The 26,503-nt window shown below is 41.1% G+C and overlaps 1 protein-coding gene across 1 annotated transcript; it reads right to left on the bottom strand.

Annotated features, from left to right (window-relative positions):
* Nucleotides 1–2,314: 2,314 nt before the first annotated feature.
* On the bottom strand, nt 2,315–5,013 carry dlx4b (distal-less homeobox 4b). The gene is made up of 3 exons (XM_032575090.1): nt 4,401–5,013; nt 3,793–3,989; nt 2,315–2,708 (listed from the first exon to the last, which is right to left on the bottom strand). The coding sequence occupies exons 1-3, from the start codon at nt 4,720–4,722 to the stop codon at nt 2,448–2,450; spliced, it is 780 nt and encodes a 259-aa protein (XP_032430981.1). The 5' UTR covers nt 4,723–5,013; the 3' UTR covers nt 2,315–2,447.
* Nucleotides 5,014–26,503: the final 21,490 nt, after the last annotated feature.

The following is a 26,503-nucleotide window of genomic DNA, read 5'->3' as shown; positions in this document are numbered from 1 at the left end:
TCTAGAATAGTTTGTACATTTTATGTTTTGTAATGTTTAGATTCTAAAAATGTTATCAGCTTTGCTGTTTACAACTCCTAGCTAAACCCTTTGGTTAGAATTCAACTGAAGATGTTGGTTCAGTCAGTCGTTTTATTTGTTGTGTTTGGTGTCCAGCAAAAAATAGAAAAAAAAAAAAGTTTATATGGGTTAAACGAATAATTCACAACAGCTAAGAGTCAAGAACTTTCATAAGACTTTATGGCTGAGAGAGTTTTGGAACACTAATTTAAGTTTGTAGACTGGTTTAGCGACAATGCTAATTTCAAAGTCTAACTTGCTAGCCAACTTAGCTTCTCAACCCTGAAGTTGTCTTGAAAAGCTAGCAACCACAGCTCTGCTGCTCTGCACACTAACAACTACCGCTCAGCTTGCTAGCAGGTTCTTCTGCGCGTTCTTCTGTAGCTTTAACGAATACAGAAATCTTCTTAACCGGAAGTCTTCCATACTTTTAAGTACAGAAATTCACTCGCAAGGCAACTCAGACTAATCAATCAGGTTTCCGCTCTGTAGCACTAAAGTCAAATCAGAATGAAAAATAGCTGAGAGAACCAACAGGTTTCAAGTATTATCTAGTGGAAGCTGTTAATGTTGATGGAAACTGACCAATTTTTGACATTAAATTTTCAAACAGACATGGTGCATGAACGATAAAAGCTAATGTTTATACAATCCAGGATGATTGGAGTGATAGCTCTAAAGTCTTCATCAGATCATTGCCTGAGATCTGTCTGAAAAAAGGCTGACATGGCACCTTGTTTACTAAAAATAGAAAACTTTTACAATTTTTCAGAGTTTTCTGCCATTCTCTTCTGTTTTTTTTTTAACCTTGGAGGTCAAATGAGTTGAGAAAAAAAAAGATCCTAATTAGCTAGAATTTGAGTTAGTTGAGTCATTTTACTCATTCATTTCCATGTGTTTTAGCTCTTAAATCAAAAATACTCACTAAAAATCTACACAAACTAATTGGCACGCAGATTTTATTGGTTAAATTCTAACAGTTTGTTTTAACAGTGCCAGAATTGAAGTCAGTGAACTCCCGAGCAGTTACTACTAATATTAGGGTAAACATCTTGGGGAAAACTGCATGCATAGTTTGTTATTCCTCTAATCCTTGTATGTGACATCAGACAAATTGCTCCTAATGTTTGCCAGACAGCCCGAAATGTTCGGGGTGATGAATGAAAAACATAAAAAGAAAGTCACTGGATGGCTCTTTAACGCACTTTTCAGCTTCATTAATCAGAAATCAGCTCTCCATTTAATCAAGAGCACCAGCGAAGACATAAATACCCCAGTCTGAGCCTGATTAAACTGTATGCAAGCAGCAAGAATTGGCAAATCAGTGCGCAGTCTGCTGAGGGGATAGCCTACTCGTTTGTCACTGTATTATGACAGCAGTGATTTTGTTGTTTGAGCTGACTGCTCAACGTGCGCTCTTCTCCTCTCACGCGAAATGGAAAGAAAGATGCAAGCCTTTCTTTTCCGACGGAAGACGAGAAGGCTCATATCCAGCTATTAAAAAAACGACGAGTTATCCCCGTTAGACAACAGTTTGAATGTGTTGGAACTATTTAAAGACTTTGGAGTCGCGCGTAAAAGCTGCACCAAGCCTAAGCACCGCGCAGAGAGTCGGCACCTTGGATTATGTCATTTCACTTTGAAATGAAGGAAAATTCTCAAAGATAAGAGTCGATGCGTTGATGGAACACCTCGATAAAAAAACAAACGAAAAAATAAATAAAAATAAAGCACGCAATCAAATGTTTTCCATTTGAAAGATGTTTCTGGGAGTTCAGTTCAGAGAGATGATCAGTTTCAGCAACTGACTGTAGATAAATATATCAGTCAATGAATCTGGAATAACTCAAACTTAAAGCTTCCGGGTCATTTTAAAACAACATAAAACTGTGAGACTCATAAATCCTGAACTGCTTCACAAATTATATCGGGATCAAGAAAGTAAAACTACGTTGCACTGAAACGATTTAAAATCGTTTTTAGAAAACAGCAGTAAGGTGTTTAAAAGCAAACTGAACCAGCAGAATATTCTTCCACACATGAAGCTCTTCTTTCTTTCTGAAATAAATCCACGCACACATATTTTCACGACAGTTCCTTTATGCAGTGTCTAGTTATGCTTCAAACACAAAGTCCACATTCTAAGGACGTGAGGCCGTGCAGGATGACGCTTGAAAACATATATATATATATATATATATATATATATATATATATATATATATATATATATATATATATATATATATATATGTTTTTTTTTTTTTTGCTGCATGAATTTGAATTTGGCAGCAAAACTCTGAAGTCAAAACGCACGCGCACGAGCAACGGTAAAGTTCATCCTCAGGACAAATGAGTTCATGTCTCCTGCAGGCGGTCCGTTCACTTCACATCAGCTGCGGCCTCTGCATGGCGTCCTGGTGAGGATGGTGGTGGTGGTTCGGGTACCAGTGGCCAAAGCTGTTCATGTAATTGTTCTGGTGCATCGGGGCTCCTTTGGTCGCCATGGAGACCTCCCAGAGCTGGGGTAAGGCCGGCGAGCAGGGGGAGATGGAGCTGGAGCTGTGGAGGTGCTCCCCCTCTGAGCCGCCGCCATGTTTCATGATCTTCTTGTACTTGGAGCGTTTATTCTGAAACCATATTTTCACCTAAAACAAAAATGAAAAGAAGGATGAAAACAGTTATTATTATTATTGGAGGGGGAAAAAAAACCCTCAATTCATTTCTCCAGCAGGTCTCCAGCTTCAGAGTTACTTTTGTAAATCCCAGACTTTTTTTTATGAGGTAAACAAAGATAATAGTTGAGTGACTCCAAACTTATTAAAACTGAGATCCCTTATTGTTGGTTGTTTTGTAAAGCCAGTGGTGCGTGAGTGTAGCAGCTTCAGACCGAGATCAGCAGGATTAAGGAATAAAAACAAGCCCAAGGCGCTGGTGGCAGAACGAGATGCAAATGATTACACACATTATGCGTGTTTTATTTCTAACAGTTAATGCGAAGAGGTGAATATTACAGACGTTTAAACAGCCAAACTCTGCTTTCTAAAGAAAACTACAGGAGGCGGCTCAGAGACAAGAAAAAAAGATCGATCAACTTCTGTCTGTCTGTCTGTCTGTCTGTCTTTGTTTCTCTTTTCTGTTGAAAGCTGAACGCCAAATAAAAAGCGCGAGGACACCTGAAGATGATTAGTTGACACTTGCACCTGCTGTTTTATGGGAACACGCGAGAACCGAAGCGCATGCACGAGACTGGCACCTCCAAACCAATTAAACCCCCCCAAATAATAATAATATGAATAATAATAATAATTAATAATAAAGTCAATGAATAAATGAATACATTTTTTGGCTGACTAAATTTGGTATTATTAATTTGGGGGGATTTGCGCGTGCGGAGGCCCGCATGTCTAACAAAGGGAAAAGCAAGCAGCAAATTAAGCCCAGCAGATGAGAGCTGCATTAAAGGATCGAGGATCAGGTTTGTTCCGCGATCCCTGATAATACTGCTGAATAAAAAGGTTTCCCTTTCTTCACTTAGCAGAGCTCAACATTATTGTTCAAAGCCACATGGCTGCACACGCCTGATCAGACAACACAGTGAAACAACTCGGCCGGCTCTGGCTGGTGCGTTGGAATATCACTGCAACCAACTGGATCCCTGGTCAGTCCAGCTCCTGACCTACTTACTGATACGTGGACGTAGATCAGTGACGATCTACGCGGAAAACCCACCTGAGTCTGCGTGAGGCCCAGTTTGGCAGCCAGGTCGGCGCGCTCGGGCAGAGCCAGATACTGGGTCTGCTGGAAGCGCTGGTGCAGAGCCTGCAGCTGCAGGCTGGAGTAGATGGTCCGAGGTTTCCGCATCTTTTTCCCCTTGCCGTTCACCAGACGGACGTCCCTGCTCTCTGTCATCCCGGATTTGTTGGGATCTAAAAGAGACCACAGGAAAAAACAAAACAAAAAACCAACAAAACAAAAACAAAATAAAGATAATTGGTAATAAAAACCCAAAACAAAATAATAATAATATAAATAATAATAATAAAAAAAAACAATAAAAGTTTTATTAGACACTTTTTGAACTTTTGACTGACGGGCCTAAAGTATGGCTGCAGGCTGGAGAGGTCACAGGCGACCCGCAGCCGTTTTATTCAAATAGAAAAACAGAAGGTTTATATATATTTATATATATATAAATAAATATATGTTTATATATATAAATAAATATGTTTTTATATATATATATATATATATATAAATTCTATATCGTATACAGTGCGCAGTTACACTTTAGCACTGATTTATTTATTTATTATTTTGTTGCAGTTTTTCTCTCATACCTGTCCTCTCTAATCGGCTGTGGCTCAGACCGCCGCCGCTGTGGCTGCTGTGCTGGTAGGAGGACAAGTAAGCGGACGGCGGGTGAGCGTTCACCGTGCCCGGGTAGGCGTATCCCAGCGGGGGGCCGTAGGACGCGTTGCCAGGAAAGGGACCTTCGTGCTGAGAATGTCCCGCAGCGTGGAGGCCATGCACGGGGTAAATGTGTGAGAGTCCCGGGGAGTGCTGCTGGTGCGCCGGGTGTCCGTGGCCGAACTCCAGGAAGGCCGACTTGGAGGGATCGGAGCCGTTCACACTGTCGGGCATGAAACCCATAGACATCATTTAGCTAATGCGCGAGTCCATAAAGCTGCCGCTCTGAGGAGGAATTCATGAGTTTCTGTCAGAAAGCAAAAGAAAACCGGAGCAATTCCCCGCTTGAATCCGACGCGCCGTTCGAGAGGCAAACATCCACGCAGGACGGAGTCGCGCCGGGCATGTTTTTTTGACAGGTGTCTCTGGGAGGTGGAAGGAGATGAAAAGCGAAAGGTGTCCCGGGTTTAGGTCAGAAGAGGAGCTGACATGGTTCTTCAAACGGATCGGGCGTGCAGCGCCTCAAACGCGCAGCCTTCCATCGCAGAGCGCTCTGATTGGTCTGCAGCAGTCGGCTGTCACCGGAGCTGCACCATTAACTTCATTAATACGGGACCCAGCCAGGGAACACCTCCTCCCATCGATCAGCGAATACATGGATCAGTCCCGGGTTAAACACACAGCGCTCCGAGAGGACGGACGAACACACTGTTCAAGATCAAATGGATAAAACGAAAATAAAATTCGGCAAATTTGTAAAAGAAAATCCATATTCTCTCATGGAAAAGTGTAATAACAAATTGAAATGAATTTCCACTTAAAAAAACGTTTAATGTATTTAATCATGTTTTTAATTTTATTTTAAAAAAACAACTCTTCAAATTGTAAATAAAGGATCATCTTTAGTCTACAGTATTTTATTTTCATAATCATTTTATTCGTGCAACCTAAAAGGTTTATGTCATAGTACAAAACATGGCCAGATAATATGGTACTTTGTCTTTGAGGAATATGAATATTTTTAGTTAAATGAAAGTTAAAAAGCAAACTTACGTCCCAAAGCAGCAGCACATCCAGGCTGAACCCTGCAGACAGAAGCTCAGACTCATTACAACAACAGACAACAGAAATGACAGAACAGATTTATCTGCGTTTTCTGAAATGTATAAATATTTTTATTTTTCAAATCTACAACTCAATTCATTCTGTATCAGTTATTCCACACATTAATCTCCAGAACAAATCGATATTAGCTCAAAATATTTTCCTTAAAAAACAAAAAAACAAAAATCAAAACAAAAAAACCCAAAAACATTGAAATTGACATTTTTGTTTAAATTGGAGCAATTTTTGAATATTGTTCAGAGGGCTTTTCTTTTTTACGTCACCAGTCCAGCATTAAATTCCACTAAATAATAGAATCCATAAAATGATGTCTACTTACTTCATTGCATCAGAGTAATCTAAACCATTCATAGTTATTATAGGATAGTTACTTAGTATAGCTATACACACATTAGATCAGTATTTAGCCATTTACAATGAATAATGTTTTTTGCTATAAAATGTATTTTTTGTGTAATTATTGTTAGTATTTTTACTTGTTCTACTTTAAACATTATTTATTTGTTCAGTTTTCCTTCCAAAATATTTGCTTTCATACACTCTTTCAATTTTACATTACTATTGTTTATTGCTAAATATTACAAATCTTTATTTTGCAGTCATTTTGTAAGTGATTTTTTTTTGAAGCTATCAGATGAATGTACACAGGCATTAAATAATATGCAAATAAGGTTAATATTTTATGACTATTTGATGCATCGCATGTCATTTGTAATACAAATATATATATATATGGTGGCTATCACAGATCCCTGTGGTACAACACAACTGACCATCAGTAAATCAGAAGCAGCAACATTCATTTGTTCATACTGATGCTTCAAGTTCCAGTATTGCCTTGTTTCACTATTAATACGCTGAGTTTGCAGAAAGTCTTCTTCAAATCTATGATCAAGTCTTAGGACAGCAGGAACAGAACTATCCAAAAGTGCAAATGACGTCTCATTTTAATAAACGGAATATGACCCATATAACTCATTAGTTACTGTTTCTATTTAGAATTAGTAGAAGTAGGGAGGAAACTGCAGTCGCAGCAGTGAAGAATGCCCCTGTGTCCACCTCTCAGCCTGGATTTACACTCTTTGGAGGGCTGAACAAATCCACAGGTGGAGAAAAATTCCCCCACAGCGCCTGGACGCACTTATTCGTGTCCCGGCTTATTCAGATACCTCCTCTACTCTAAAATAAATCACTGGGCCCACGATGTGTGCTGCAGCGAAATTACTAACAGAACTTTGGTGGGTTGAGCGGCAGCGCCGAGCCGCTGTCCAACCCCGTCATTTTGGTCATGTCCTACCCTGTGTGCTGCTACTGGGAACCCGTGGCATCAAACGACGGTCCTCCCAAGAAGAGGAGGGGGTGGTTGAACCGTTTCCAAGCGTTTAAGACGGAACAAAGCCACAAATTATTATCACTGTAAAAAAAAATTTAGCCAACTTAGAGGGAAGGGGGGAGATGATTGTGGGCGACAAATTTCTGACTTCATCCATATGAGGCCTTGCAGATGTAACCCAAACCCGTGGCTGTGGGAACGGTGGGAACACACTGGTACAAACTAGTCTCTGCGTTACGTTTTTGTTCAGCAGAACACTGTGAGCTGAAATTCCATTTCAGACACATGTATTGAAAGCAAAATAGAACTCTTTGAAGACCGGGAAGACTATGGTGGCTATCCTGAGGCGTCTTCGACATCTGAAAGCACAGGAACCAGACTGTGACAGCCAAACAGCGTGCAGAGGAGGTGTTGGGACAGAGACTCTGAGGTGAGGAGGACTTTTTTTTTTTTTTTTTTTTTAAGGCTTGTAATTATGTCAGCATTACGGGTGGAGAACAAAGATGAGCCCTGCAGTCATGATGCAGGGCTGTGCAGGACCTGGCCTGGGTCGTTGCCCTGCCAGCACACCCCGAAAAGGGCTGGAAGTGTGGAACAGTCACAGGCCTGAATGCAGGTCAGACTTTCTGGCGTCTGTTGGCTGCAAAGTTGGCACGGTTCATACTGCTGCTGGAGGTGTGTTTGATAGAGGTGCTCTCTCTCTCTGTCTCTCTCTCTCTCTCTCACACACACACACACACGCACACACACACCAGTTGATGCAGAGTGACAGCATTCTTTGTGTATAAACTAAAAGCACATTCCCATGCAACTGCTGCAGCTGTGATCTTCCTCTCTGGTACGTCATGTTCTACAAGTAACCCTCTGTTGCTGGGGCCGAGCTCAGGCTCCCATCATGGACACATACGCAGCCCTGCGTGTCCCTCCTGATGCAGGACGTTACCATGGTTTCTAAAGCAGTGGTGCATCCCTGTGAAACAAGCTACGAGAAACAGGAAGGTATCCATTTAATCGCACACCAAGTCTGGCTATGATTCTAAAGCAGATAAAGCCTGTCCAATTTGAATGAGTGTGAATATCCTTTCTGTTCTCTTGCTATGTTTTTGTTGTGTATGGAGGAAAAAAAAAAGCCTTCACTGGCAGTGAAACACACTAAACAAGGCGGCTGTCAGTCCTTTATGCATCAACAAAGCCAAGGCAAACAAAAGGGCTGACATTTTTCTATGACTGTTTTCTGCTGCAGGCAAAAGGAGCTGAGGAGGAGCCGCAGTAAGGGCAGAGGATGATCGGCCCTAATCTGTCCTCCGGGCGTCTTCACACTGGAACACTCATGCTTCCATCGGCCCCAATCCCATTCCTCAAGTGCAGCCATTTTTATCTGCAGAAATAGTTCTGGCATGTTGGGTCGAGGGTTCAGCACAATCGGATCATCACTTCTGCAGACTAATGTTTTTTTTTTTCTTTCTACATTCTGACTCATGTGAGTAAAAACAGGAATACGTTAATAATGTTCTTCTAGAGTCTTGCTTTACACTGCGAGTGACAAGTTTATTACCAAAGAAGAATCCCATTAATTCCATGAACTGATTTCTGTTTCCTCTTAGAAATGATTATTCTGAAGAAACAAAATCTTCATGTTTGTATCCATATGGCTATATGTATTTAAAAGTCTTAGTTGCAGTTTAATAATGTGATTTCTGTTTAACAACTAGATTTTTCATTTATTGTTTTATTTTATGCAGTCAGTTTTATTTATGATATGAGACCTTTTCTGTTTTTTTTTTGTTTATTTTTCTCACCATTTATACTTTGACCTGCAAAATGCTCCAACTGCTGATTATTATGGTGAATATTATTATCCGTCTATTTTTAACATGCACTCACTGAGGTGTATTATTGTGAAGCTCAATGCTGTTTATTATTGTCACCAGATATTGAACCATAAGGTACAGACTGTTTACTCTCTCTCTCTCTCTCTCTCTCTCTCTCTCTCTCTCTCTCTCTCTCTCTCTCTCTCTCTCTCTCTCTCTCTATATATATATATATATATATATATATATATATATATATATATATATATACTGTATATATATATACAGTACAGACCAAAAGTTTGGACACACCTTTTAATTCAATGAGTTTCCTTTATTTTCATGACTATTGACATTGTAGATTCACACTGAAGGCATCAAAACTATGAATAACACATGTGGAAATATGCACTAAACAAAAAAGTGTAAAACAACTGAAAATACCCCTTATATTCTAGTTTCTTCAAAGTAGCAACCATTTGCTGTGATTACTGCTTTGCACACACTCTGCATTTTCTTGATGAGCTTCAAGAGGTAGTCACCTGAAATGGTTTTCACTTCATAGGTGTGCCCTGTCAGGTTAATAAGTGGGATTTATTGCCTTATAAATAGTCATGAAAATAAAGAAAACCCATTGAATTAGGAAGGTGTGTCCAAACTTTTGGTCTGTACTGTATATATATATACTGTATATATATATATATATATATATATATATATATATATATATATATATATATATATATATATATATATATATAAAATGAGGATTTTCTTTACTTTAAGTTTAATCTTCAGACAAAAAATATCAGTAATCTCTCATTTCATTGTTTAATAATCATTATTATTATTATTGTTAATAATAATAATGAACAATATCATATTCATATATTTATGCATATAATATGTTCTATGTAGCTACAAGAAAAAAACAAAAATATAAAATAAAAAAGAAAACAAAGATATATATTTGATCTTCTATTTCATATATTATATATATCTTAAAGTCAAAGTCAAACTGATTATAAATAACCCATAGCTTTTTTTCTGTCAATACAAAATAAAGTAACACCGTGAGCATTAATGCTTGCAAATATCCGGACTTTGTTCATTACTATTATCATCATTGTTTCATTTTATTTCTGTTTTATTTTTGGTCCAGTAGTTGTTGCATTTAAACTCCTGGCTGGTTGAATGAAGGTCTAACGGTAATGAAAAAAAAAGAAGAAAAAAAAAAAGAAGAAAAATCTGGATTCCATTTACCGTAATCGTAAACTCAAGTCCGTCGTGCTGAGTCTGGTGTCACGCGGGGGCAGCGGAGTAACATGGCGTCATTAGTATAAACTACGCGGGGTTTGGTGTTTTGTGGAACCCCTACACACGCCTGGTAAGGCCGCCACAGGTAGGGCTACAGGCCGTCACCCTTCCCTGAAACCCCGGCAGGAGGCCGGTTGAGTAAGAGGGACACGGAGGGCACAGCACTGGCACCGCTTTGGGGCTTACAGCTCTGGGCTCCACAAACAGCTGTGTGTCTGCTCCACATCTGGAAGAAGGAACCCTGTCTGGGACCATGCCCTTGGTGTTTACAGCCCTCTTGTTTTTTCACACTGACATAAAAAAAAAAAATCTCGCCAAAAAAAAAAACACATTCCAGACTCATGCAGCTCAACATGGGAGAAAAACTATAGGCTATTTTCCACTGTAAATCCTGTCCACAGTGCATCACGAGGGGGTGGGAGGGAGACAACAAAACGCTTCAGCTGCTCAGGAGGGAATGGTGGCAGGGGACAAAGTGTGTGAATCCTGAAGCAGTGGCATCGCCTGCTGCTGCACAGCTTTCTGAGGACTTTATCACGGCATCACAGCAGGATTTCCTTCAAATCATCCACCATGATGGAAGTCAGAATGAACAGTCTATAAATTTGCTCAGTAGAGGCAAGAAAAAGATTGAGCTGTCTATAAAATCACTTAAAAGACGGACATTTCCAACAAACTACATGTGTGAGGATAGGAAAGCTGTTCAGAGTGAGTAAAACTGTCATCATTTTCTGCTCTTTCTTTATATAAGGTGGGCTGACATGTGGAGGTGCTAATGTTAAACACAAAGATTTACCAAGGGAAATCACACACACACACACCCACACCCACGCACGCCCACACACCTACACCCCCACACACACACACACACACACACATGTTTCCGCAGCTATCTTTGCGGGGACTTTTCATTGACTTCCATTCATTTCTACAGCCTAAACCTTACCCTTACCCTTATCCTAACCATTACATACCTAACCCTAACCCTAACCCTATCCAAAACTCAATTCACACCTTAGTCCTAAATCTGACCCCTGACCCAAAAACAACGTTTCCTCTTGTGGGGACCAGGCTTCGGTCCCCACAAGGAGCATTGTGTCCCCACAACATAAGTATATGTCAGGAAAATGGTCCCCACAAGGTATTAGAAACAAATGCCCCCCCCCCCCCCCCCCCCCCCCCCAACCACACACACATCGACACACAATAACACGGCTCAAGGTTGAAGACCGGTTTACCAGGTCCCAGGATTATCCATCTGAAGTTACCAGGCCCTTTGGTAACGTGAAGCCCCCTCTTTTTATGCTCTGCAGGGTGTTAGGGTGGGATGCCAGGGCTCGATGTGGGAAAACACTCTGGATGCTGTGTGTCAGCAGCAGGACGGGTCATCTCTGAATTGTTTCCAGGTTAAGTGACACGGCTGTGGATCGTTAACATCTATCTCCTAACATGCATAATGATCATAAAAAATGACTTTCTGTGGAAAGACAAATGCCATAACAGGTTTTTGGCTGAATAGTACACAATCTTACCCATCTGCAGATGATACAATAAAGATATTTTGAAAGTGGATAAATATTTGGTTGCACACAGAGCTTTCAAAGCTGTGAGGTCAAAGCCTTTTCTTTATAGCTCTTCAATGAGAACAACTTGACAGGATCAAGTTCAGCTCCTGACAACAAGGCCTGACTCTGTCAAGTGTTAAGTTCCATTGTGACCTACAATGGAACACAAAGGCCCCACAGGGCCCAGCAGCTAACATGCTCCCTATCAGGTGTCCCCCAGAAGAAGAAGAAAAAAACTTGGCAAATGGATATAGCGATATGCGTGTATGTGTTTAGGTTTGAAACTCGTGATAATGTTTGAAAGTTTTACAAAACAAGTGTCTTTAAAATGCTAAGTCGCCTCAGATTTTCACTACTGGACACAGTCTCAACCAATGGAAGTTGTTTTAGCTAACACACATCAGCGGTTCTGGAGAACTGTTTGCCCTCTTAAGTAAGAAAACACAGAAAAAGTGAAAAATAGAGTTAAACTCAGCAAATTTAATGACGTCTTCAAGTTGATTAGTTATAAAAAAAATAATCTCTACAAACAGAAATTTACATATTCATCAGTGTGACTCTGTGCGATCCTAATATGTGTTCAATTACAATATTTAAGTAATACACAAGAAGACTTACTAGGTAGTCATGGACACCTGTTGCATATTTACTAAGAGGAAAACTTAGGATGAAAAACACTGAAACTTTCGCGAAGATCCCTACAAAAACCTTTGGCCATGTTTTTAAAAAATAAACTTTAAATATTTGTTTTTCCTCTTAGACATTTTTGATCTGTACCGACTGCCTTTCCTTGGTTCCTTAGTGGCCAAGGGTGTTTTTCAAAGAGCTATGCTTTACCAGTAGGTGACAATAATCCAGATATTAAAGAAATCAAAATTTGAAAGTGGAGCATGACTAAAGCAGTGCTAAGCTAAACATTCTCACAAAGCTTTTGTTTTCCTCCATCCACTTGACCATTTCTTCTCAGTCTTTGGCATCTTCTAGCAAAGTTGTGTGAACAAAATGATTCAGATGGTCAAGACGCCCCGTCTTGGCATACAAGACGGGGAGTCTTTGTTTTTATTTTTTACAAATGAATAAAAGCTGATTGATCAATATTTCAGACGGCTGGCCAAACCAAGGATCAGAAGCATATTCAATGTAAACAGGGTGTGGTTAAAAATGATCAGGAAATAATAGAGGCTTTTTTTTCCTATAAATGACGTAAGGACAAATTTAGCCAACTTGATAATTTATGAACTACCTACCTAGAGGGACAATGTCTGGGGTACAAAATGAAGGTACAATTGACAAAGAGGAAAGTTGACATAGAACCAACGCCTTGACAGAGTGACTAGGTTTTCAGTTTAGCTAGAAAGGTAGATCTGTCTAAGTGATTCAATCTGAAAGATCCTGGATTCCACAAAAACATGTTTAAAGATGTTCCAAACAAAACAAAACAAAAGAAAACAAAAGAAAACAAAACAAAACAAAACAAAAAAACAAGGGGTAGGGCTGGAGCCCCCACCCCTTGTTTGGGAAGAAGTGACTAACTTCTTTGGAAGTTAGTCACAACCAACATGATCATTTAGTTTAACACTAACCATGTGATCCAGTATTTATCTACAGGGTACCGATGGTTGTAAGTGAAATGAAACTAAAGACAAGTTAACTGTGATATTCAGCTCCAGAGCAAATTGTAGGCGCTCCAGTGACCCTGGCTTCATCGAAACATTCTGCTGCAGTGCTTCAGGTGGTTAACCTTGTCATATTAAAGTGTTTGTCTCTGGAGGGCTAGACGACGGAGGCCGGCATTCAAGAAAGACATCTTCCCTCCCACAGACCCCCACACCCCAAGCTCAGATCAGTGGATTGTCAGCGGCTGCCTGAAGCCTGCCAAGGAACATCAAAGCCTCCGATACTCACTCAGTGCATCTTTGAACCTCACCAAAGCCACGCCCTCCCAGCTCCCCTTCCTGCCTGCATCCGTGCGCCACCAACTGCAAAGCATTCCAGAAGAAGGAGAGAGGGATACTACGATCGGAGAAAGTCCTTCACGGATTTTGTTGTTGTTTTTCGTGTTTTCTTGTCTGAAAAACGAAGTGACTCAGATGGTGCCGTGTTATGGAGAGGGGACGGCCCAGGTCTGAGCAAGCCCATTTCCAAGGGGGTGGGGGCCCATCAGCTCCCCGCCAAGATTGATGGCTGTGGAAGAGCGACCTGAGGCAGAGATCAAAGTCAGACAGGATACATACACCTCAGCATTTAACTCTTCCATGTCTTGCCTTTTTTACACAAGTCATGCCCATCTCTACCCTCTAGGTGCCGAACGCTACTGTCATCAAACATCACTGGACAAACGGTAGAATAGTCTAAAATGAAGTAATATATAAACTTACAATTTATTATATTTATTCAGTTTCCACCATTTCAGTGTGAGGATCTTTTCTTTTCACAGCAGAGCCCAGCAGTGGTAGCTATTTGCATTCCAGCTGTAAGAGAGAGGACAATTAAGCCATTTCCCCTCCAATCTATCTCCTGCCAGCCAGTCAACCCGGCATCCCGGGACATCAATGGGAAGCCCAGCTGCACAGCTCATGTGTGCCAGGCTGTGGGACGAGAGAGAGGAGAAGATTGGGGTTAAAACCTCCCCTGGCCCCAGATTGGCTCCATACCTGGGTCAAAGCTCCGCCAAGCCAACAGCTGTTGCCAGACAGAAGTTCTCACCCCATCTGTGAAAGCACAAGTCTGTTTCTGGCTTTCACTCATTTGTTTTCTTTAAGACTTGAGGTTAAAACTCTGTATTTCAGAGTTAATACACTGCACCTGAGAGCAGGGCGCTAAAGCAGTTGCAGCAATGGGTTAATTTTACCCAGGGTCCTAGTTGTTTCCCTGTGCTTTCTCCCCCTGCAGGCGATCTTAGACTGGCCACTCCAAAATCAATTAGCCAAATCAGATTTCACAAAAGTAGTTGGGTTCTGCTTTCAGTCCAGTGGCCACGGGCCCTCAGGTGTTATAAAATCAGCTTAAACTTGCAGGCAGTGGAGCTTGGTTTTACTTAGGTCAGATTAGAACCAACAAAGAGCCACAGATATCTCACCACACCTGTGTGACTTGCTCCTCAATGGTCTTTAGTTAGGAGGAGCTTTGCTTGTTGCACAGAAGCTAATCTCCAAGCTCTTTATGGGCCATTACAGGCAATGTTCCCAGTGACTGTCCAGGACTTTGGCCATAATCGCAGAGTCATCTTGTGGCAGGGACTTCCATCTCCACCGCTCCTCCGCTGAGCTCAGGTGATCAATCATTTACATGTGTAATTAGGAGCAGGTGTCAAAACAGAAACTGTACCCTCTCTCTGGGACCCTGTGTGTCTGCTGGCCTGACGTCAGACTTGGCACGCTGGAGGTAAACAGGCTCAGGGAGGAGGACACAGAGGGAAACAGCAGGAGAAATCAGATGCTGACAAATTCAGCTTCCTCTTATGCATAACGACCAATGTAAGAACATGCACTCACCTGTATTAGGCCCATCTTACCAGTGTCAGGCTGAAAACTCCATGTTGCAATAAGAAATGTTTTGAATTTCTGTTATTGTTGTCTGCAACAGCAATGTAAGGACATGCTATTTATTGGATTTTAGCTAATTTGAAACAAATTTTTAGAATGCTGGATAGAGTCAACATGCTAGTGATAGCAAGCATACTATTGTAGCATTTGAGCTAACATTAGTATTTTAGCTAATTTGGCCTTATAGATGTTTTTGCACACTAGATGAAGTATGTTACTGAAGGTCAACATGCTGCTAATAGTCCCCATGCTATTATGAGCATTTTAGCTAACATTAACATTTCATATAATTTTAATAAAAAAATTATATGAAAAATTATATTCCTTTCAATAACATATTGAAAGGAATAAACAAATTTTTGTCAATAAATCAATGACAGCCAAGATACTGATTATAGCATTTAAGCTAGCATTAGCATTTTAGCTCATTTTAGCTTATACAGAAGTTTTTGCGGTGTTTATTTAGTCATTGAATCTGAGAACCGTGCACAGCTTGTCAGGCTCTTTTTAAATTCCTTTAGAATTTTTGTATTAGGTCTATGGATTTAATGTGCTTTCAGAACCATTTATTGGAGAGTTTGTTCTATATTGATATGATAGCATCATGGAATTGCTGCAGATTTGACTGATCCACATCCATGATTAATGCAAGTATTCCACCACATCCCAAAGATGCTCTGATTAAGTTCTGATGACTTTCTAACCCATTGGAGTACCGGGAACCTATTGTCGTTGTTTTAGAACTCAGTTTGAGATGATCTGAGCTTTGTAGCATGGAGCGTTATCCTGATGGAAGTACAGCAGTGAATGTTTCACTTTCATCATAACGGGATAGACATGGTCAGCAACAACACTCATACAAGCTGTGTCATGCTCAACTGATATTAAAGGACTCAAAGTTTGGCAAGAAAGCATCCACAACATCACAAGCACCAGCCTGAACTAGTGATGAAACACAGGCTGGATCAGGACTTTGATTTTGTTTTCACCAGATTCTGACATGTTGCAGCTCAAATCATAACTGATCAGACCAGGAAACATCTTGCAGTCCGCTCTTGTCCAGTTTTGGTGAGCTTGTTTGAATTATAGCCTGTTGTTGTTTTCTACTGCCATGGTCCATCTACTGTTGCCTTTTCCAGTTGTCTCAGTTGTATCATCTTCCTTCACCTTGAACCACACAGTTTATTTTTTTGCCTTGTGATTGATTCATTCCAAAAAGCAACCGTACAAGGCATAGTGTACAAAACTGACCTTTTTCCCCCCAAGTGTTTGTTTAGGACAGCTTTGTACTCTCTAGGTCAAATGAAGACAATTACTGTTGACAAAGTAGCTGTTGGTCGAGAGCATCAATAACAGAGGAGTTACTCTGCTTCTGTTTGACTCAAGTGGCTCAATTGGCCATAGAGAGGCTGAGAAGTCAAGCATCTGAGGTCATAACAAAGGATTACAAAGCAACAACAAATATCCAGTTGTGATGTGATTTATTGTGGTCACACAAGAATGAGGAACTGAAACTGGATTTCAGACAACTATGTTAATCTGCCCATAACACAACAGCAGAATATGAGTTTGCATTAACAAGCTGGAAAAGCAAATACCTCAACAGGTCCCAAGCTTTCCCACACTCCATAACGGACTGTGTGTGTGTGTGTGTGGGTGTGTGTGTGTGGGGGGGCGTGGGGGTGTGGGGGTGTGTGTGTGTGAGGGAATTTGGGGGTGGTAGTGCTCATACCCAGGCAGGATAATGCAGAAATACCACTGCTCAATAATACATCTGTCACCTGAGGGGGATAGGTGTGGTGCTGCAGGGTTCAGGAAGGGGGGTGGGATATGTGCAGGCTACCGTGACTTATGTGGACTCATCCAGCCACCACCTCTTCGCCCGGAGGGTGGCGGAGGGTGGGTGGGGGGGTGAACAGGCATTTAAAAGAGCCTGTCTGGGGCCTAAGTTTAGAGTCTCCCAGAGCAGAATGGCTGAGCTTTGAAGAGGCAGGTCTAGTAATGAATTAGAGTATTGTCTTCTTGTGAGTAGAGGCCTCTGGGTGGGACACGACATCAAAAGAGGCTGAGCTTTATTAGCTTCTGCGCCAATTAAGGTATGCAACTGGACAGGGCAGAGGGAGGACACGCTGACCCTTAATAGTGAACTCCAAGCAAGTGGACGTTTATGTCCAGGATGAGAGACATCAGAGTGCCTCGCCTTGTTGAATATTGTCATGGATATTTTTGATATTGATGGTAGAATTTCTTTTATGGCTGCTAACATTATGACCTCTTGGTTGTGATAATTAAAATGACACACTACTTCTTGTCTTGCCTAGCGTCTCAAAATGTTTATGGTTTGTTGGTCCAGTAAACCCATCCAGAATCTGCACAGATTCTTACTTATACAAGGATAGACATGTTTTTTAATCTACCAGGTCTGTCCAGCTCCTGCTCAGGTCTCTGTTTTCCTGGGCCTGGGGCAGGATGGTCATTCTACCGTGACATTCTTTTGGAGCGTGGAGAGGGAACAACACATTTGCGCTTTAATATTGGATTCAGAGGATGGGGCAATGTTGCTGGAGACACCAACAGCTGGACCCAGCAGGGCTGCAAAGGAACGCAGTTCAGGCTTTAGAAAGCAGATGCTGTATATATACTGTATATATACAGTATATATACAGTATATATATATACTGTATATATACTGTATATACAGTATATAGTATATATATAGTATATAGTATATATATATACTATATATATATATATATATATATATATATATATATATATATATATATATATATACATGAATGATATGGTACTCAATACCAGTTTGTCAACATAAAAATGATTCATGTTTCTCCGTGCTGAGGCATCCTTTATGCTACAAAGGCAACAATCTATCAACCTACAGTACCGACCAAAAGTTTGGACACACCTTTTAATTCAATGAGTTTCCTTTATTTTCATGACTATTGACATTGTAGATTCACACTGAAGGCATCAAAACTATGAATAACATGTGGAAATATGCACTAAACAAAAAAGTGTAAAACAACTGAAAATACCCCTTATATTCTAGTTTCTTCAAAGTAGCAACCTTTTGCTGTGATTACTGCTTTGCACACACTCTGCATTTTCTTGATGAGCTTCAAGAGGTAGTCACCTGAAATGGTTTTCACTTCATAGCTGTGCCCTGTCAGGTTAATAAGTGGGATTTCTTGCCTTATAAATAGTCATGAAAATAAAGAAAACCCATTGAATTAGAAGGTGTGTCCAAACTTTTGGTCTGTACTGTACATAAAACACATTCACATAAATTAAGCATAAACATGTAAACTAGTTGTTGGACGTTCTGGATCTATTCCAACAGAGTAATTTATATCGTGTGCAGCAGAATGTAAGCATTTCTAGTGTAATATCATCCTAACAGAAATGCTGTATAACAGCCTCTAAAAAGTTTCTTCCAGGTTTTCTTTGTCTTTACTTCCATCCATCTTCCAATCAGCTGTGGCCTGTTGGAGAAATGCATCACCACAGCATGAGGCTGCCACCGCCATGCTTTACAGTGAGAAAAGTGTGTTATGGGTGGAGTACAGTGTTAGTTTTCCACCACATAGAGTGTTTTACACAAAGACAAGAAAGTTACATTTGTGTGAACAAATCATATTCCAAATGATTCCTGTGCTCCAAATATGGTGTAAATACTCTCAGTTTTTTTTTATCAACATTTTACCAGCAGTCTGAGTTCAGGTTCCTGGAGTCCAAGTCTGATAGTTGTCCAGTCAGCTGATTCTTCCAACATCTCTGCAGCTCCTCCAGAGTTAATGTGTGGCTGTAAGATGAGAAAATATCAAATGAATGAGCCATTTACAACTGTGGTTTTTCTAACATTATTGCTTATAGAATATTTAGAATAGGAGAGAGAGCATGTGCATGAATTAGAACAGACAACTTTGCAGAAGTCAATTCTATAAATATACACTGACACACAGGTTGCTATCGTTACTGCTGGGAAACTATGTTAAGCTTACAACACTTTCTCTAACACAAAATGCAAAAGTCACTTAGAGAGGAGCAGCAGCAGAGCTGCCTGTAAACTTTAGATAACAAAAGGAAAGTGAATGTATTATTTTTAACAGACAGTGTGGTGCCTAGCAACTCACTCTAGGCAAAAACAATTGAGTTCACACCTCTTACTGTCGGTAGCATCTGTACAGACGCCTCTTTTATGGCAATAAATTACAGGTCTGCCACCTCGGAGAAAATAATAACTGCTGAACATAACTCAGGTGTGAATGTGTGTAGCTGTAGGCACACAGAAGCTGCTACTGGCAGTGGGAGATTACAGGAAAATTCATTTCTTTTTTATCTTCATTTTGTATTATTAAATGGTGAAAGAGTTAAAATAAAAACAGCTAGTACAATACATTGCATAGTTACAAAGTAGATGGGGAATATGGATGTAAAAAAAGGAGAATAAAAAGACCCAAAATATTCAGGTCTCTTTGATATCATTAGGGAAACACATTCCAAGATCTTAGACTCAAAATAATTTGCCTAAATGTAGACTCCATGAATGTAGATGTATAGAACATCTGCTGTAGCCAAGTGTCCTACAGGAAGTCTCACAATCATAAACTATATGTTCATACAATGCAATGTAATTTATGGATGAGTTTTAAATTCACTAAAATGTCAAGAAACACCAAGAGTAATAAGAGTTGGTAAAATGGTAGCATAGCACCAAACATCAGACCCCCCACCCCCCAACACACACACACACCTACACACCCCCCCACACACATGCCTACACCCCCCCACACACACACACACGCCCACACAGACACAGAGTACTCCTGTTTTTATACCAGCTTCATGGTGCTGTTGTTATTTTCTATCTGCTGAGCCTGTTAGAGATCAATAAGATAAATAAATACATTTTCATTCTAAAATAATTTATTTGAAATCTACTTTTCACTTTTATTTGAGTTAAAATAAGTTGAAGTAGCTCTAGCCTTACTTCTGTACAGTTTGGCTCCTCTACTCACCTCTGCCTGTGATATTATTTTCAACCCACGCCTTTGAATTTTTGGCTGCATTTTGTATGACCTGCATTTTAAACAAATTTTATGTAGTCTTCAAATCAGTCTTCAAAATCCAGTTAAATCTGATTAAAACTCTGGTTAAATCCATTGTTGACAACAAGATGTCAACTGAAGTAGTTTCAGTCGTGATGCAGAACCACAGAAACAATCTGACGGCTGATCAGAGTGTCCATGTGGTGGATTGCTGTCCTCAGGGAGCCCTCGCTCTGCTGCTCTCCCCAGCTGGGACTACTGGCTGCTCAACCACCCAACCATAATGTCATAATTGTCTTGTTCCTCTGCTCCTCCTCAGCATCAGTGACACAAAGCAGAGCAGCTCAGGGAGTGTGTGAATGGGGGCTCCAGGTCTCAGATTATTCCCCCACCTGCTGCTGGCCCATTAACAATATTCACATCAAGTCAAAACTGAGGGATGCTGCTGTGTTGGCGTTAGGCTCTTGTTATGTGGTTATGTGGTTCTCCCACAAAACACAGAATTATAAGTACCTCATTAATTATTATCATAAATGCTGGCAAAACAAAAACCACGTAAAAACTAAATCATGTTTGGGTGAAGTGCCTCAGGTCTCAATTAGGCCTGATGACCTACCCAGGGGGAGTTTGTGTTTAAACCAACTGAGCGGTTTAACACTAGGGAGGCAAAAATAATTGATTGTGGGCAACAGAGCCTCATAACAATTACTGATCACTTCTGTCTGTCTGTCAGCAGCAACAACAGGAGGAAGCAGCAGGAAGGCAAAACAAACGTTCACACAGGGAACAAAAACCCCAACGAGGAACAATCAGCTGGTCTGAACATTACAAGTAGAGAAATGTGTTGAAGTCTCGTCATGTTTCAGAGCCTCGCAAAAGTATTCACACCCCTTCAACTTTTGCTCATTTGTTTGGTAACAACCTGGTAAAAACCAGCCCCTTGTTTCGTAGAGAGGTTCTGGACCAGGGGTCTGCAGCCTGCGGCTCCGGAGCCTCATGTGGCTCTTTGGACCCTCCACCATGGCTCTTCATAACTTTGGCTAAAACATAAAAAGAATCAGCTAACCTGTTAAGTATAGATATAATAACAAATGCAGGGCTTTAACAGTTTTTCATGCAAAAATTTTCATCAAGTTTTTACCCCCAAAATAAAAAAGACACTGAAAGTAGTACGTTCTTAGAGCTGTTTGTCTTATGCTTGATGGAATGTGCTTTTCCATCATTTCATCATTTTCCATCCAACAGAAAAACCTACAACAAGGTATTTATTTAAATTAATAAGATGTTTTTTTTTTTCAAAAGGTCATGTAACATCTGTGACCCTAAATATTTTCTCTTTTTTTGTCTGGCCTGAAAGCAAAATGGCTCTTTAATTCATAAAGGTTGCTGACCCCTGGCCTGGGCCCTCTGCTATTGAAAACGATTGCTTGCTGGAGGAGCGGGCTCTGTTCAGGTTTTTAATGACTAGATCTGATTTTACCCAATCGTCAATCCATGATGTACTGTATATAATGCACCAGTTTGATCAGGGAAGAAACTGTAAACAAACATTCCCTACTGGAAAGAGAGGAACGAAATACATCTTTGCCAGCAAAGCGAGGAAGCGAGGTCAACATGGACTGAATGGCTTCTTCCACTTCCTCCTTTACCATTTCCAAAATACAACCATACAACCAACTCAGTGTCATTATCCAAAACTCTTCCTTCTTGATGATTGAATCAATCATCTTGATTGGCCAAGATGATTGGCCAATCAATCATCTTGATTGGCCAAGATGAAAAACATCCTGAGGAATTGCGCTCAATGGGACAAATCCAGATGGAACAATGAAAGGGAATGAGAATCAAGTGGAATTGTGTAGGAAGGCGATGGCTATTCTAGTGGAATTTTATGTGACAGATCAACACAAAGGAGTCCATAATTGTGAAGTGAAAGGAAAACATTAGATGGTTTTCACATTTTAGATATATTTTTGTAAAAGTGGGCTGTGTCTTTGTACTGTAGTTAGCCTGCTTTTTTCTGAATTATCCCCAATTATTCAATGCAACCAACTGCCTTCAGAAGTCACAGATGTAGAAAACAGTTTGACCTCGGTACTAATGCAGCTGTTCTCTGAAGGGCTTGGCGTTGTGTTCGAGAACAATGGAGAACAAACAGAAGAGTTGTTTGAATAAGAGCATATTCATGTGTTGGATTGGTCCAGTCAAAGTCCATATCTCAATCCAGTGTTTCTCAATTATTTTCTGTCATGCCCCGTGATCCAAATTTTTTTCACAACCTCCCCCGGCCCATGGCCTTCCCTCCCCAGAATTGAAATACTATTGCAAATCTGTTCATATTTAATAATTGATCTGTACAAACCACTGGCTCCGGCGTAGTATGACATTATCAAAACCGCTGGTTTATTGTTCTAAGTCTCAAAATAATTTCCAAAATCAGTTTATCGGATGAATCAGTAACATTTAATCAATACTAATCAGTTTGAAAGAGAAAAAAAATGCAAATGATTCACTGGGATTTGCATTTTTAGACTTAATACAGTAAAACGTTTTAGAACTGTGAGCATTGGTTACTAGTCAGCTTCTACCTTGTGTTTAGTTTTCCACAAGGTACATAGTGCTTAACATTTATTGTGGAAATATTTGCAGCAATATTGCTTATATCTATGCAGAATACTGAGGGTCTTGTAAGGTTATAGTTGGTATTGGTTTAACAAATGAGCAAGTACTAAATGTTTTAGCACATCAGAAGCAAATTTTCAGCCCCAGGACTTTGAAACGATTGTTTAAACAACTTTTTATTTAACAGAAAGAACCAGTCTGAATGGGTCACATTACATATCACTCTATCGAAGATTTTTAATTTAACGACCTTCTTCCGGCAATATTGCGTCTTTATTTTGCCAATATTTAAACCAGGGGTCACCAACACGGTGCCCGCAGGCACCCGGTCGCCCAAGGGGACATTGTCAGTCAGCAAGTTCTAAAAATAGCCATTGTCGTTAGGGAGCACTGCCAAAAAAATATTTAATTAAATGTTTTTACAATGAAGTAATACGATTTGTTTACATTTAGATTTTAAAAAGTAAATTATGAAAACATTTAAACTAAATTGCTTCATGTATAAAACTCTTTTCTAGGGTAGAAGTTCAGAACTATGTGAAGACGCCGGCAGGATTTTATCGGAGGTTTGTGTAGCTGTGTAGCTATTTCTACTAGCTGGAACAGGCAGCTTGTTGATTAGTTTGAAGACTGCTGCCACCTAGTGACCGGAGGCTTGTTTATCAGTTAAGAATGAATAAAGACAAATATAAAGTTCTGCTTCTCGCGGCCCCCGTACCTCACTGTTTGAGAAGTACTATCTCAATCCAACGGCACTGATCACACTGTTGTTCGGACAAACAAAGCACAAACAGAATGGGGACATCTGAGGAACGTGTAACGTTGGAAGATGTGGACGTCCTGGGAGCTTCGTTTCAATATTCAGAAGCTCAGTGTGGAGAAACTTAAACGATGGTTAAAATGTAGAGGACTCAAAGTGAGCAGAAAGTGGGCAACGTTGGTTCAAAGGCAGGGTTTTTTTTTCAGCTACGGACACTGTGGTAGCTAGCTAGTGTTACACAGCAGGAAATGATGGGCCGAGTCACTCCTCGTGCAGCATATTTATTCAGTTTAAACTGTAAAAAAGAAAATACAGCGGTTACAGTAGCGCTCCCAACATCCGCTGCAACAAGCTGTCCTCTCTGCAATGGCGGACTCCTACAGCCTGCCAGAGCGTCACCCGCTGTTGTATGTGGTACTACAACAAATACACATGCTCTCTACTGACATCACTGACATCACTGTACATCTACATCCAACATACTTTCATTAACTCAACTGAACTCAAACCATACATAAGTTTAAAACACATGTTGCGGCCCTATTAAGCCGACCCACCGAGCCCACATAAGCGCGAGCCAAGCGTGAGCCGTTAGCCTCGCTACTTTAGCCTGGTGCTAACTCCTGCTTTATATCTAGCTCAGTAATGCAGCTATACTGAAGCGCCTTTGTTGTGTCATTCCGTACCCATCGGAGGCTACTGGCGTTACGAGCTATACATTCTAATACTCAGCTTACCTGTAAAAAAGAAAATACAGCGGTTACAGTAGCGCTCCCAACATCCGCTGCAACAAGCTGTCCTCTCTGCAATGGCGGACTCCTACAGCCTGCCAGAGCGTCACCCGCTGTTGTATGTGGTACTGAGCGCCCTCCGATGGCGAAACCAAAACATTGTTAAATCTAATAAACATTAACTCTAATAAACATTGTTAACTCTAATAAATTCTAACGCTAGGCTGTGATCATCACCAAAAACAAAATGTGGGGGGGCTAGTTTCATGCCTCACTTTCCTAGTGCCACACTCTCCCCCACAAAATTAAATGTCTCCTGACATTTCTGGTTGCACAGTACACTCAACTATAAACTTGACACAGACCCACAGCCCATGGTCTCCAGAAGGCATTACTCTCAATAACCTGAGTCTTAGTCACCTTGCAGTCCCTCTGAACCAAAGTCGGCTGACCTAAAGTGTCATAACTCAGTACAAGCGGTTTTTGACTTTGTCTATGGGGTCGCTGTCTCACAGAGTCAGTCTCACCTTTGTTGGCAGCTGAAATGTCAATCACTGCCTCACCGCTCTCTGACCTCCCAAGGTCAATGTCAGGGCCGTCCTCTTCGCTCTGTAGTGGCACATCCTCTTCGCTCTGTAGTGGCACATCCTCTTCGCTCTGTAGTGGCACATCCTCTTCGCTCTGTAGTGGCACGTCCTCTTCGCTCTGTAGTGGCACGTCCTCTTCGCTCTGTAGTGGCACATCCTCTTCTTGAACGTGAAGACTTGTTTCAGGCTGGAACGGCTCCGCCAAAGGGTTGAGTGGAGTCTGCCGCCGTCTTCCTGGAACATCTCGGAAGTACCACTGGTACGTGCCGCTGTGGTCATCATCTGATGTGTCACTATTTCCTAGATGTTGCTCTACATGTGGATGTCTCAGCTTTTTCTTTGTAACAGTCGAAGCATCTTTTCGGGGCTGAACAGTCTGTGTTGATGGCTTTTCAAGTGGTAGGAAGTCGCAGGGCAGTAGGAGGTTCCTGTGCACCACCTTGTCTCTCCCTCGACCAGTTTCAGGGCAGATTCGATACACCGGGCTATCATCTGCCTTTCTCTCCATCACTTTGTAGATCTGGTTCTCCCAATAAGATTGGATCTTCGCAGGTCCACCTCTGGGAGTGAGGTTTCGGAGGAGGACTCTGTCACCAGGCTGAAGATCTCTCCCTTTCACTCTCCTATCATAGTATGCTTTCCCTCGAGCAGCTTCCTTGGTAGCCGTCTTGGAAGCTACTGTGTAAGCCTCCTGCATTCTCTTCTTCCAGCAGCTAACATAGTCATCATAGTCCACGAGTTTCATCTTTTCTCAGATTGAAGAGCAGATCGATAGGCAGGCGGGGGGAACGTCCGAAGATGAGGTAATATGGGGCGTAGCCTGTTGCCTCGCCCTTCGTACAGTTGTACGCATGGACAACCTTAGCCAATGACTCTTTCCAATCCTCCTTCTCCTTGTCCTCCAGGGTTCGTAACATGGACAACAGGGTACGGTTGAATCTCTCCACCTGTCCATTACCCTGTGGATGGTAGGGTGTCGTATGAGAACCCTGGATACCTGAGAGTTCTTTCAACCGTGCCATGAGCTTGTTGTCAAATTCTTTACCCATGTCATGGTGAAGTCTGGTCGGGAAGCCAAACTTGAGTGCAAAGTCATTGAACAGCTTGTCAGCGACAGTTTTAGCTGCTTTGTTCTTTGTCGGGTAAGCTTGGGCGAACCTCGTGAAGTGATCCATGACAACTAGTATATATTCATAGCCATGCTTGCACTTTTCCAGGTGGAGGAAGTCTATGGATACCAGTTGGAACGGGTAAGTTGACTGGATCGAGGTCAGAGGAGCACAGTTCTGCTTACTCGGCTTCTTCTTCTTGAGACACTCGCATTCTTTCGTAACAAAGTGTTCAATGTCTTTTGCCATCTGCGGCCAGTAAAACCTGTCTCTGATCAGGGCAAGTGTTCTTTCCACCCCTAAATGGCCCATGTCTTTATGGAGCTCTTTGAAAACCAGGGGATGATAGGCTTTAGGGACCAATAGCTGCTCTCGGTGAGCTGTTTTGCGGTGCAGGATACCATGTTGGTCGACGTGGAGCTTCAACCACTGCCTGAGTAATGTAGTTACTGCAGGAAC

This window comes from Xiphophorus hellerii, chromosome 10, assembly GCF_003331165.1.
Source record: "Xiphophorus hellerii strain 12219 chromosome 10, Xiphophorus_hellerii-4.1, whole genome shotgun sequence".
NCBI lineage: Eukaryota > Metazoa > Chordata > Actinopteri > Cyprinodontiformes > Poeciliidae > Xiphophorus > Xiphophorus hellerii.
The sequence above is the reverse complement of the archived record's forward strand: the minus strand, read 5'-3'. Positions and strand labels throughout refer to the sequence as shown.